This window comes from Plecotus auritus, assembly GCF_963455305.1.
Source record: "Plecotus auritus genome assembly, chromosome: 4".
Lineage (NCBI taxonomy): Eukaryota > Metazoa > Chordata > Mammalia > Chiroptera > Vespertilionidae > Plecotus > Plecotus auritus.
The window spans coordinates 13,305,853-13,320,250 of record NC_137775.1 but is presented as its reverse complement, the minus strand read 5'-3'; the positions used below and the strand labels follow the sequence as shown (position 1 = coordinate 13,320,250).

Genomic DNA, 14,398 nt, shown 5'->3' with positions numbered 1-14,398 from the left:
AACAAATGCTACCTTGATAAACCTATTAGAAGGCAGCCTTTGACTGTCACAGCCAGCATTGCTCTACTCCAAAGATGCGTTAGCCAAACATGAGAAAGGGCATTTCCACATAAAAATTTTCTTTGGCATTTTGCACATATCAAGTTGCTTTTTTACTAATGGTGAAAATCACAAGGTTTTTAAAAGATAAAGTGATGTTGTGGGTAAATCTCTAGGTCCGTGGTCGGCAAACTGCGGCTCGCGAGCCACATGCGGCTCTTTGGCCCCTTGAGTGTGGCTCTTCCACAAAATACCACGGCCTGGGCAAGTCTATTTTGAAGAAGTGGCGTTAGAAGAAGTTTAAGTTTAAAAAATTTGGCTCTCAAAAGAAATTTCAATTGCTGTACTGTTGATATTTGGCTCTGTTGGCTAATGAGTTTGCCAACCACTGCTCTAGGTAATTCAAGGGTTGGAAACACTGTCAGACTTACATATTAATGAATGCTGAACCTAACTGAAAAAGCAATGGCCTTCTAGCACTGTGGCATTTGGTCGTTATGCTACCATCTCTATCACTTCGCATTGTGGTTTACTCAAAGAGTAATACATAGATTTTACGTGTGACTGGTAGCAGTATATTCTTTGTTGAATGTGGTGATAATTATATACTGTATTTAGATCCTACTGAGATAGCCCTCTTATGAGAATGAATCCTTTTTTAAATCCTGGTTATTATATCATCTAGATATGTACTTTTAAAGTGAGTCCACTGATAATTGTTATTTGATGGAATTCTTTTCTATTTTCTTGACTCCATCTGCTTTTTTTCTTAAGTAAAATACAGAGTTTCCCCCCCCTGAAATTATACTTTCTTCCTCAGGAAATATGAGAAAAGTATATTCCATGGAGTCAAATACGAAGGTTAATGTAGTTTCTTCTTCTTCAGGTTTGCCAGTTTGTCCTGAGCTGGTGAGGGAGCACATCCCTAAAACGAAGGATGTGGGACACTTTTTATCTGTCACTGGGACAGTGATTCGAACAAGTCTGGTGAAGATCCTGGAGTTTGAACGGGATTACATGTGTAACAAATGCAAGCATGTATTTGTGGTCAAGGCTGACTTTGAGCAGTATTATACCTTCTGCCGGCCCTCTTTATGTCCCAGCTTGGAGAGCTGTGATTCTTCAAAATTCACTTGCCTCTCAGACTTGTCTTCATCTCCAACCAAGTGTAGAGATTATCAGGAAATCAAAATTCAGGAACAGGTAAATGAGCAAATCAATGAGAAAATGACAAATTTGTAGAAGTATTTTCAGCTATGGGCAAATTGCCAGCACTGGGGAACACAAAACAGATTACAAATGAAACTTATGTCATTATTTTGTGGAAGATCAAGTGTGAAACTGTTGCACATATATCCTATCTAATAAAAGAGTAATATGCAAATTAACCATCACTCTGCTACACCCACAAGCCATGCCCACCAGCCAATCAGGAGCAAGTATGCAAATTAACCCAGCCAAGATGGCTGCGGCCACGGAGAGAGCAGGAGGCCTGGGTTTCCCCGGCAATGGAGGAAGCCAAGCTTTCTGCACACCCTGGCTGGACCAGGCTTCCACTCAAGGCTACAAAGTTTCAATTATAGAAGATAAATAAATCCCAACAAAAATGCGGCAGCCACGGAACTGGAGAGAGCAGGAGGCTTGAGTTGCCCCCAGTGATGGAGGAAGCCAAGCTTCTGCACAGCCCTGGCCTGCCTTGGCCTCCACTCAAGGCTACAAAGCTTCAATTATAGAAGATAAATAAATCCCAGATATCAGGGCCTCGGCTTGGGTCACTGGGGGGCGTGGCCGGCCTGCAAACCACCACAGGCCCCTCTCCCAGACCACCCCACGCCCCAAGGGAACCCCCACCCTGATCCAGGACACCCTTCAGGGCAAACCATCCGGTCCACACCCATGCACCAGGCCTCTATCCTACCTAATAAAAAGAGTAATATGCAAATTGACCGTCACTCCCACACACAAGATGGCTGCCCCCATGTGGACACAAGATGGCTGCCACAAGATGGCCAGCAGGGGAGGGCAGTTGGGGGCGATCAAGCCTGCAAGGGAGGGCAGTTAGGGGGGACCCAGGCCTGCAGGGGAGGGCAGTTAGGGAAAAACAGGCTGGCAGAGGAGCAGTTAGGCATCAATCAGGCTGGCAGGGGAGTCGTTTGGAGGTGATCAGGCTGGCAGGCAGAAGCGGTTAGGAGCAATCAGGAAGGCAGGCAGGTGAGCAGTTGGGAGCCAGCAGTCCTGGATTGTAAGAGGGATGTCTGACTGCCTGTTTAGGCCCGATCCTACCGGGATCCTACCGGGATCGGGCCTAAACGGGCAGTCGAACATCCCTCGAGGGGTCCCAGATTGGAGAGGGTGCAGGCTGGGCTGAGGGACACACCCCCCCCCATGCACGAATTTCATGCACCAGGCCTCTAGTCAGAATATAGTCTTTAGAGACCATGATATACTAGTAAACATCTTTTTATGTAGAGCATTGGCAAGAGGATTGTGGAATGACTTAATAATTATGTTAAAATTAAGTGAATATTTAAGAAGTTCAAACCAGGTGTTCTTCACTAAGGGATAGGAGAAAATTAAATGGGTTTAATTGGTTATTAAACATTGGAGTGGGCCAGATTTAGGGCTTAGGCCTAATTTTTATTTGCTATGCCAAATGAGGTATACATAACCACTCTTTCATACATGAGAGTGAACCTGATTTTTATTTTACTTGCCACTTAAACACAAAGGCTTATTCAGTGTCAAGAATTTAGACTTCTTTCTTTCTATACCATTCTTAACTCATGGTTTCTATTTTTATGGTTGTCTATATTCCAGAATGGCAGCTACAATTTGATCACATCTGTATCCTAGTCAGAGAACAGAAAAAAGGAAGATAAGCAAAACCACGTGCCATGTAACCCAAGTGTCCATTTAAGTTGTCTCCTTCAAAATCTATTATAACCTGTCTACTTAACATCTCATTGGCCAGAACTTAGTCATATGACCATACCTAGATGCAAGAGAGCCTGGGAGATTGGGTCTTTTTACTGGGCACTTGCTCATGTAGAATAAAATCAGGGTCCTATTTCTAAGGAATAATCAAAAGAACTGAGTGATTTATCCAAGGTCTTATGACTAGAAATCAGGAAAGAACTGCCTGTTTATTTTGGGTATATAACTTTATTAATATGTTTAGTAGTTGGAATTATTTTGACTATCCACAAGGTAGATTATATTTGCAGATGTTTTCTAGATATTGGTGTTTTTATTTTAGTTTAGTTACAGTGAATTCTTAAACTGATAATATGCACAATTTACAAGAAAAGTCTGTGAATCCCTGTCATAATTAGATTGTATTACAATACCAGAGAAATATAAATGGTAATTTCAAGAATTGCTAGGCTTCAGAATACTTAGCATATATTTAAGCATATTCAGTATCTGTTTCCTTTCCTTTTTAGGTTCAAAGGCTAACTATTGGAAGTATTCCACGATCCATGAAGGTTATCCTAGAAGATGACTTAGTAGACACTTGCAAATCTGGTAAGAATTAACTTTTTCAGCTTACACAGGAGGTCCTAACATATTGATATGGAAAAACCACTTTTTATTTTCCCAAGAGTGAGTGCGGAGACTTAATTGCCTACCTTGAGAACAGAGACTGGCGTGGAGGTGGGACAGGACAGCAGGAAAGAAGCTGGGCTGGAGCTTAGCGCCCTAGTCCAGCTGCTTGTTTTATAGATGAAGACCTTGACTTGCCTAAGGTCCCTTGGAAAGTTAAGTGACAGAACTGGAATGTGAACCCAGATCTGTGGACCTCTAGTCTGGGACGCTCTTCAGTGCACCATAGCTTCACAGGAGCAGCTTTAAAAATGTTGGTTTTAGCCAAAACTGGTTTGGCTCAGTGGATAGAGCGTCGGCCTGCGGACTGAAAGGTCCCGGGTTCGATTCCGGTCAAGGGCATGTACCTTGGTTGCGGGCACATCCTCAGTGGGAGGTGTGCAGGAGGCAGCTGATCGATGTTTCTCTCTCATCGATGTTTCTAGCTCTCTATCCCTCTCCCTTCCTCTCTGTGAAATATCAATAAAATATATTTTTTAAAAAATGTTGGTTTTAGTGGGCAACTAGATCAGAAACAAGGAGGGATAGGCATCAGAGGCTGTGACTCTGTCAAATGCTGCTGCAGCCTTAATGGTGTCTAGAAGAAAGGAGGTGACTGTTTTTCTCTGCTCTGTGCTGGTCTTCTGTCCTCCGAGGGACCTCAGTGTTTCCACTAGCCAATTGCCTAAATTGGGAAGGAACTTGAATCAAACTGAAAGAACTGTGGGTGGTTAGCATGGATAAGCCTCAGGAAAGAGAAGACAACCAACTTCTATTTGTTGGAAGATTGTCATATAGAAATGGAATTGAAATTACAGAAGAACTGTTGGGTTTCAGCGGGCTGGAGGTGTAGGAAGGTAGACTTGACGCAGTATCTACTAATCAGAAGTGTCCAGCATGGGCCTTGGATGATGGTGAGTTTAAGCAGAGGATGTGCAGCATCTTGTTAGCTATTTAGGCCTCATGATCTGGAGATCTACAGTGTTCCAAGCAAATTACAGACTCTCTGAGCCTCAGAGCTGTTCTGAAAACCCAAGGCTCCAGAAGCCTGGTTGTTGTGATGTCATTCTTAGTTCTACTTTGATCTTTAGGCCAGACAGACAATTCCGAAGCTCTCCTTTGCCCCTCTCAACTCACCTTGTCTCCTCTTACTGTTCTCACTGGGGAGCCTGGGAAGAAGCAAACTTAAAAAGTACTTGTGGAAGGGCGAGGATTAATTTCAGCCCACCGCTATAGAATGGAAGTATTCTACATTGACTTTGAAATTTTTGTTTTTACAAAGAAAATGGTAGGGAAAAGTTTTATTTGAAAAATTAAGATATTATAAGGTTTTGTAAATCAGCAATACCACCAAAGCAGTAAATACTATTCTGTCTTTTGCAGGAACCACATTTAAATATCATAAGTGATATTCTTAATAAAATTTGGTATATTTTTTTAAATGGATGTGTTGGTGATAGCTTGATAATGAGAGAGTAAGGGTTGCTTTCTTCAGCTGTTGGTAGAGGGTAGGGCTTAACATTTACATGGCACTGGTCAGCAAAGGGTACAGATCACAGACAGAAGCAGACTGTCTTCAAAGTGATCTTCTTAAAGTTTTAATCAAAAACTTTGTCTAACCAAAGTACTTAATGTTTTCCATATATCAACACAGGTATCCTCATCCATTCTTCTCCCTCACTGTCATCTTTCCATACTGACAGAAGACGCTGGTAAAGAACTTGAGAGTCTTGGATTTGTAGACTTTCAGTCCCAAACAAAGTTGTCCTCAGAGCTACAAATCTTTCATCAGCTTCTCTAAGTCTCCAGTTTCCAACCCAAGAAAAGGAGAATGGAAGTCTGTCCCCTTAAGCCAGCATCTTCTGTTCCCTTCATGCATTCCCAGGCCTGTCCAGACCGTTGTCTGTGAGGAGAAATGAGAGCTTGTCCTTTCTCTTTCTTAACTGTTATTACAATTAATCTAAAAATTGCCTAACGATTTCCACTCCTTTTTTTAACATTTAAGTTAAATTGAAGGTGGGTCAGAAAATAGAAATGATTGCTAAATCTTAGCTGAATATCAGCAGTTGCCTATCAATTTACCTGCTTTAAATATTTCCCATTTTCTCTAAAGCACCCTTCATCTCTATAAAAACAGATAGCACAGTTGGATATGCTGGGCAATAACAGGTATACCTGATCTCTTATGCCACATTCCAGTTCTCCCCTAAGGACAGATAGAAAATGCTTCATTTTGCCAAATTCCATCATTTCCCTTTTTTTAACCTTAGATTTCTCCAAATGCCTCATTTAGAAAATATTTATTGAGCTGATGTTAAAATGATGAGGCAAACATTGTATGGAAATAAAAGAGTTCATTATCTAGAGTCATAAATAATTCTTTATCAAAAGACTCCCCCATTCATCCAAGAATCACCAACTCATAGTTTGAAATTTATGTCCAATACATTAACAGTTTATAGTTATCTAAACAGTATACTAAGGAAATAACAGCTTTGATCATGGATTTCCTGCTAAATGGATAAGTCTGTGTAAGAGTACCTTGTTCATATAGGCCTGTAGATTTTAACCCAAATCTGTAATGTCTGGATCAGCAAAACAGTGCTTATATGAGCTTAGCCTGAACATGAAATTATCCTTTGATAGAGATTTCATCTAACTGAATTCTTTCTACATAGAAAAAAACCTTAAGGTATTTTTCTTTCACATGTCACTAATAAAAAAGAATGTAAGGAAGCAGTCTGTCAACAGCTATTTTTTCACTTATCCATAGCTATAAACTTCTGTAAATATCAGAAGACATAATTGGCATAATCCTTGCCCTTTGGGAATTTACAGTCTAGTTAGGAACCCAAACTGACGTTGCAGAGTAATAAAGTTGGAGGTTATGTGCTGAAAGCTGTCAGGGCAGCAGACCTGAGATGGGGCTGATGGGGATGGCTGCAGTAGTAAATATACTGCAGAAGACAGAATAGCACAAAGTGACTGGATTGTATGAAAGTAAGAAATTTAGCTTTCTGCAAATAACATTGTTTATAATTTTTACCATAGAAAACTAAAATGGGTATTCATTTGGACTGTCACATGTACCCCATAATTGTTCTGATGATCACAGGAATCTACCATTCAAAACATGTATATACTAGTGGCCTGGTGCACAAAATTTGTGCACTGGTGGGGGTGGGGGTGTTCCTCAGCCCGGCCTGCACCCTCTCCAATTTGGGACCCCTCAAAGGATGTCCTACTGCCAGTTTACAGGGATCGGGCCTAAACCGGCAGTCATTCATCCCTCTCACAATCCGGGACTGCTGGCTCGCCTGCCTGCCTGCCTGCCTGATTGCCCCTAACCACTCTGTCTGCCAGCCTGCTTGCCCCCAAATGCCCCCCTCGCCAGCCTGATCACCCCCAACTGCCCATGCCAGCCTGCTCACCCCCAACTGCCCCCCCCGCCCCCGCTGGCCTGCTCACCCCAACCTTCTCTCCCCACTGGCCTGCTTGCCCCCAACTGCCCCCTGCTGGCCTGTTCACTCCAAACTGCCTCCCCCCCCCCCGCTGTCCTGATCACCTCCAACTGACCCCCACTGATGGCCTGCTCATCCCCAACTGGCTCCCCTGCTGGTCTGCTTACCCCCAATGGCCCCGCCCCCCACCAGCCTGATCACCCACAACTGCCGTCCCATCCTGGCCTGATCACCCCACAGCAACCCAAGGTCCCAGCCCCTCCTTTTTTTCTTTTTCTTTTTTTTTTTTCAGTGCCTCCTTGAGCGGAGGCCATGGCCATCTGGAAGCAAGTATCTGGGATTTATGTATCTTCTATAATTGAAACTTTGTAGCCTTGAGCGGAGGCCAGGGCCAGCCAGGGCAGGTGGGAAGCTTGGCTTCCTCCATCACTGGGGCAACCCAAGCCTTCTGCTTGCTACAACTCCGTGGCCGCCACCATCTTGGTTGGGTTAATTTGCATACTCGCTCCTGATTGGCTGGTGGGCGTGGCTTGTGGGTCTAGCAGAGGTACGGTCAATTTGCATGTTTCTCTTTTATTAGTGTAGATGAAGGCTTTCTAAAAGTATCAGTTGCTCTACAAATGTAAGGTTAGGTTTAGTATAATAATAACTAATATTTATTGAGCATTTATATTTCTAGATATTATATTAATTTACAAACATTATTTGACTTAATTATCACTATAGTCCTGTGATATAAATATAATTATTCCCATTTTGTAGGTCAAGACATAGGCTCAGCAAAGTTAGGTAACTGCCGGTGGTCTTGATCCGGCATCTAGAAGGGTTCAGGAACCTGGAGAAGGCGCTGTGCGTAAATTAAATAAGAGTCCAGAGACAAAACATAATTTTGGAAGGCATTATAGGGAGTCAGAGAAGACTTAGCTAAAGGAACTAAGTTCTTCTTGTCTCAGGACCCCTTGCTTTTTATTAACACAATTTGTCCTAAGGCAAGGTAGGGATATACACATCAAAGGGTAGGGTTTCATACAGAATCCATTGTCAGATTGGGGAATTTGCCTACGGCTGTTCAGGTGTTTGGCCAGTAGGAGGCAATAATATGTAGATTGAAATGCCCTTAACTGTCTGGCAGTAAGCAATCAATTTATGCATCCTTTTCAGGTTTGGGGAAATGCCCTCAGCCATCTCCAGATGATTCAGCCCTGCTGACATGCTGGAATTGGCTTCCGGCAGGTAACTTGCCAAAGGTCACATAACCAATGAGTGGTGGAGCTGGGATTTGAGTCCAAATCTAATGAGTCAGTGTTCTTGGCCATGCTTCAGTACTCTACATTTTCCTCATTATCACCACTTATTGAAGTTAGATTCTTACTAGTATGTCCTATATTTAAAATTTAAGTTCCTCATTTGACTAAATTAGGAACAACCTAAATATAACCCATAAAAATGACCATAGTAGAGGATTGTTCCAATGTGCATATAAAGTTGCCCCAGTTATTTTCATCTACAAAATTTGGTGTAGACAATATAGTAAATTATTATTGTTCTTGATCGTGTTTGACAACCACCAGGCAGTAGCTTGGAAAAGATTTTAAAAACAAGTGTAAAGCACCTATTTGTTATTTATAAAGTTGCCTTTGGCTAGAAATATGCTTTCTATTCTGTGAATTGCTACCATTGGTTCCATGCATTTAGCCTTTACAGTACACTTCAGAAAATCAAAAGCTCTGTGGATTACACATTGCATATTGAAATTTAGAGTCTAAGGCATTTTGCACCAGCAAATATATATTTGACACAGCCTTGGAAATAAAGATGTGCCTGTTAGTTCAGAGACAATATTTTTGTGTAAAATATAAACTCCAGGATTGGGTTTGGGGTATGTCCAATATCCTGTGTTCAGTAAGATTGAAATCTTTGGGGACTAGGATTTTGTCTTTTCCAGTGCCAAAATATTGAATGCCAGCATTCATAAAAATTTGTTATTGATGTATTGAATTGTATGCAATAATAAGCACAGATGTTAGTGTTTGGAGAAGGTGCCTAAAAACTACCAAGGCTTCTTAGGAAAATCTGTAAAAGTTTACTATCCTGTCCACCAGGAATTAGAGAGTTTCCTAAGGTGGGAAGGAACCAACCAAGAAGGATTAAGCAGGGTTGTGTTTTGGGCTTTCATAGTTTATTCAAAGTTGTTTTGATGTAGAATAGGTACTCATTCATTCATTACTTTGTTCATTCATTCTTTTGTTCATTAAAAAAAAAGTTAGTGAATACAATGTTAACAAATGTGTTAGGTAAAAATTAATCTGTAAGTTACTAAAAGTAGTATGTCATCACAAAGTTCTTTCCTTTCCTGACAGCAAACTGATTATAGTTTAATCTTTTGGCTGCAATTCTTACCTCTTTAAAGAAATCTCTGTGCCTTAAGATTCTGAGAGGATGGGCCTTTCACCCAATATAATAATGATGAATAAGTCATCCAGTAAACTATTTTCCCAGAGAAGGGTAATAATTTGGTGTGATTATAATGTGACAGATTAAGAAAAAATAAAAATGCTGACTTTTGCTTTTGGTTGTACAGATACAAATGCCGGTTTTTAAAAAAATTAGGAATCTCTGGTGGTTTTTTGCACCCAAATTGTTTTCCGAGTGGGTGTTGGATGAGTGTATAGCACTCTAAACCCTGGTCAGGAAGTGGTTTATGTCTTTGTCCTTTGACCTGGGCGTCTGTGCCCAGTATGCAGAGTGCTACTGCGGGACTCATTTGGTGCTCTTTCCTAGGTGATGACCTCACTATTTATGGGGTGGTAATGCAACGGTGGAAGCCCTTTCAGCGAGATGTGCGCTGTGAAGTGGAGATAGTCCTGAAAGCCAATTATGTCCAAGTAAATAATGAGCAGTCTGCAGGGATCATCATGGACGAGGAGGTCCGGAAGGAATTTGAAGGTTTTTGGGAACACTATAAGAGTGATCCCTTTGCAGGTTTGTGATTAAGGGCATAAAGCTGATAATTATTAATGGCATTTCATTCAATAGTTAAACATGTGGTCTCTGATTGGGGGTAGCCTTACATGTCCCATAACTCAGCGACTGAGTGCACAGGGTAGTAGCATCAGTCAGTGCCTCTAGCCACAGCCTCCCCTGAAGCCCTTTTCTGGCATTGCCTCTTCTATTTAGAAACTTGGAAAAATAAGGTTGACTTCCAAGAGGTTTTTCATGTCTAACTATTTTAACATCTTATGCTGCCAAAATAGTTTCAGAATTTTCTACCTTCTTTACCTTAAGTAGGAAAAACTCATCCTATTGTGACACCTCGTCTGATGTCCTTTAAATTATATGGACATCTTCACATGATTTTAGCTGAAGATTTAAAAATAGGAACTAAGTAGAAAAGAGATGATGAAAGATGGAAAGATGCAAAAAATAAGCTTTGTCATCACAGCAAAAATTTTGATTATGACACTAAGCTATAATTACATAGATTAAAACATCACAGCCTTTGAGTGAATAGAGTATTTTTAATAAAAATTCCAAATGTATAAAACACCAATTAAATCTTCAAATGTCTGTTTTTATTCTTCCTTGGAGGTATCTTCTGAGAAAAACAAATCAAAGACAGTAATAGGCTATTAAATAGGCTATTATTTTTTTAAAAAACCATTTTCTTCTTAAATATATATATATTTTTAATATTTCAGAGAGGAAGGGAAAGAGAGATAGAGACATCAATGATGAGAGAGAATCATTGATCAGCTGCCTCCCGCACGTACCCTGATTGGGAATCAAACCATGACCTTCTGGTTCATAGGTCAACACTCAACCACTAAGCCATGCCGACCGGGCAGTAACAGGCTATTTCTAATAAACTTCATCTCCAATCAGATACATAGTGATTACTTTATTCTTAAATCACATGCTGAACTGGACAGCTATCATTTCACCCACACAAAAAAGGCCCTTATTTGCCAAAATAGAGGCAGTTTGCTTTTATTTTGTGGCATGATATATTTTTTTGCTTATGTGTGTAGCACATATGATCATTCTTTTACCTGATATATACAGAAAGAACCACAGGTCTTTATATTGTGGCTTTTATAAGCAAACCTTCTAGGAATCATATATTTTTTAATGAATATTTTTTCTTGAAATTGTTTCTTAGGATCAGTTCCTTATAAAAATCTGTAACCCTCCCTTGGACCACAGTCATTCCTTATAAATCACAACTAGAGGCCCGGTGCACGAAATCTGTGCACTTGCAGGGGGGCCGGAGGGGGAGTTTCCCTCAGGCCAGCCTGCTCCCTCTCGCAGTCTGGGAGCCCTCGAGGGATGTCGGACTGACATCCTTAGTGCTGCTACGGAGGCAGGAGAGGCTCCTGCCACCGCCGCTGCTGCGCTCGCCAGCCATGAGCCTGGCTTCTGGCTCACTGACCACCAGGGGGCTACTCCTGTGTTGGCCATCTGCTCCCTGGTGATCAGTGTGTGTCATAACGACTGGTTGTTCTGCTGTTTGGTTGATTTGCATATTAGCCTTTTATTATATAGGATGCCTCAGCCCAACTCTGCCTAGTTGGCTTTTCTACCACAGCAACGGAATGGATTCCCTACAGTAGTCAATTAACTTCCTCCAGGATTTACGAATTCTTTTTGGTCCCCGTTGTACTGAAGTATCTTCTTCATCATTTCTGCAATTCCAGGTCATATTCCCATAGATTATGAGGCAATTTGGATATATTACCAAAAGGAGCCTTTGTGTATTGGCCCATAAATTGTAGAGGAAGGCCCTTTCTCTTCCCTTGATGGTTTGGCAGGAAATCTTCTGGAATTGAAATCTTCAGCTAAAGGAGTACTCGTACAATCATTTTCACCTCAAAACAGCTATCACTGAAACATGAGTAAAAACTCAGATAAGTATAAAAGTCCCAAAACATGCAAATTAGTTACCAGCATGTGGACATTAACTTCTGGTAACATGAACGTAGACACAGCACCATTAGTAGTGAATTCTGTGTAAGTTAGACAGGCCCAGGCAAGGCTTGCTAGACACTCATGTTCTTCTGTTGGTTGATTAGGCCAATAACTGAATGAAGTACCTACTTTATTCATGAACTAGAAGCCCGATGCACGAAGATTCGTGCTAGAATGGGCTTTCCTTTCCCTGGCTGCCGGCACCGCCTTTCCACTCCGGCCCAGCCCCTTTCCGCTCAGGCCCCGGAGCTGCCTCTTTGCGCTCCAGCCCCGCCTTCCCACTCTGCCCAGAGGCCCTGAGAGACGGGGTGGGGCAGAACACCTGCGTCATCGCCATGGCGACGACACAAGCGTCCCACCCGCCCCTGTCACTCGGCACCTATGTATGCAAATTAACCACCATCTTTGTTGGGTTAATTTGCATATCACGCCTGATTGGCTGGTGGCATAGTGGAGGTACGGTCAATTTACATGTTTGTCTATCATTAGGTAAGATGGGATAGGCAGGATCTCAGATTTGTTGTTTTGACATTTTTGAAAACAGATCCTAAAACACTAATAGTCTCTTACTTAAAGGACATGATCAGAAGAATCCAAGACCTGCAGCTTGGATCAGCAAAGTTGAAGCTTATAATGATATTCATATCTTGATACCCTAGTAACTTATTCTAAGCAAAACAGAATTTACCAAACTGCTCAGAGCAAATGCTGAACTGCCTCACAGGGTGGATTGATTTTATTTCTCTGACTCCCCTGGAGAAGCTCCAAGTATCTGTATGTAAAGGTTCTGGCTCCTGCAATCCAACTTACTCTTCTGAAATCAAGCACTCTCCTTTTATTTACACAGTGTAGTAATTTTACTGAAACCACTGCACAGAAAGTGCAGCCAGTTCTATTTTTAAGGGTAATGCTAGCCTGTTGAAGGAGAAAATGACATTCTTTTCTGTCTCCCTCTAAAGTGTGATATATTTATAGAAACTTAAGCAGGTAGCACCCAGGAATAAAGCAGACATTTCACTTCATGGCATTAAGAACAGAAGTAAATCATTCACTGCTTTTGGTCATTTGGAAATTGTCCTCTTGATAATTTTATTTTTTTATTTATTGATTTTAGAGGCCAGAGGAAGGGAGACAGAGACAGAAACATCCATGTTGTTCCACTTATTTATGCATTCATTGGTTGATTCTTGTATGTGCCTGACTGGAGATCAAACCCTTAACCTTGGCATACTGAGATGACTCTCTACCAACTGAGCTATTGGGCCAGGGTCTTTAAATCATTTTAGATGGTGGAGTGTGTTATAGGGTAGGGAGGATATCAGTTATGATTTCTTAAAAATTGTTGGCAACTTCTGGTCTTTCTACCTTTTCTAGGAAGGAATGAAATATTGGCCAGTTTATGCCCTCAAGTTTTTGGGATGTATCTAGTAAAGCTTGCTGTGGCCATGGTACTGGCTGGTGGGATTCAAAGGACTGATGCTACAGGAACACGAGTCAGAGGTTAGTACCTTTTTAAAACTTCTGAAAAGTTTTAACACATATAAGGAGAGAAATGAGAATTTGTTTTTCCTGAGTAAAAATTGCTTATTGAGCTTTACTTTCTTTTAAAGCTGACAGTTGTCTGGCTAATACTTAGCCCAACATCGGTATATCAGTAGCTACTTTCTAGAATTCAAAAGACTAAAAGAAATCATAAATTTTTCAGTGGGTAAGTTTTGCTCTAACCTCTCAGGGTGTCACAAAATAAAATCTTCACATTTCTATTACTGTCTGTGTTTTTCATCAGATCCACCATCTTCTTCAGGAGGGAAAGATTAGAGCCCAGCCAGTGTGGTTCAGTGGTTGAGCTTCGACCTATGAACCAGGAGGTTCCGATTCAATTCCTGGTCAGGGCACATGCCTGGGTTGTGTGCTTGATAAGAGGCATCCCATCAATGATTCTCATCATTGATGTTTCTCTCTCTTTCCCTCTCTCTCCCTCCCTTCCTCTCTGAAATAAAAAAGTATATAGATATACTAGAGGCCCGGTGCATGAAATTCATGCACGGGGGGTGGGGGTTGTCCCTCAGCCCAGCCTGGACACTCTCCAATCTGGGACATCCCTCTCACAATCCAGGACTGCTGGCTCCAAACCGCTCACCTGCCTCTGCCTGATTGCCCCTAACCGCTTCTGCCTGCCAGCCTGATCACCCCCTAACCACTCCCCTGCCAGCCTGATGGATGCCTAACTGCTCCCCAGCTGGCCCAATTGCCCCTAACTGCCCTCCCCTGCTGGCCTGGTCACCCCTAACTGCCCTCCCCTGCCATTCTGGTCACCTCTAACTGTCCTCCCCTGCAGGCCTGGTCTCTCC

At 41.8% G+C, this 14,398-nt stretch overlaps 1 protein-coding gene across 1 annotated transcript in view; it reads left to right on the top strand.

Moving 5' to 3' along the window:
- MCM9 (minichromosome maintenance 9 homologous recombination repair factor) overlaps positions 1–14,398 on the top strand; it is a 69,472-nt gene that overhangs the window by 3,756 nt on the left and 51,318 nt on the right. Inside the window, exons 3-6 of the mRNA XM_080665801.1 lie at positions 926–1,242; positions 3,483–3,564; positions 9,864–10,064; positions 13,422–13,547. Of these exons, the coding sequence (XP_080521927.1) occupies positions 926–1,242; positions 3,483–3,564; positions 9,864–10,064; positions 13,422–13,547 (726 nt within the window). The remainder of the gene's footprint in view (positions 1–925; positions 1,243–3,482; positions 3,565–9,863; positions 10,065–13,421; positions 13,548–14,398) is intronic.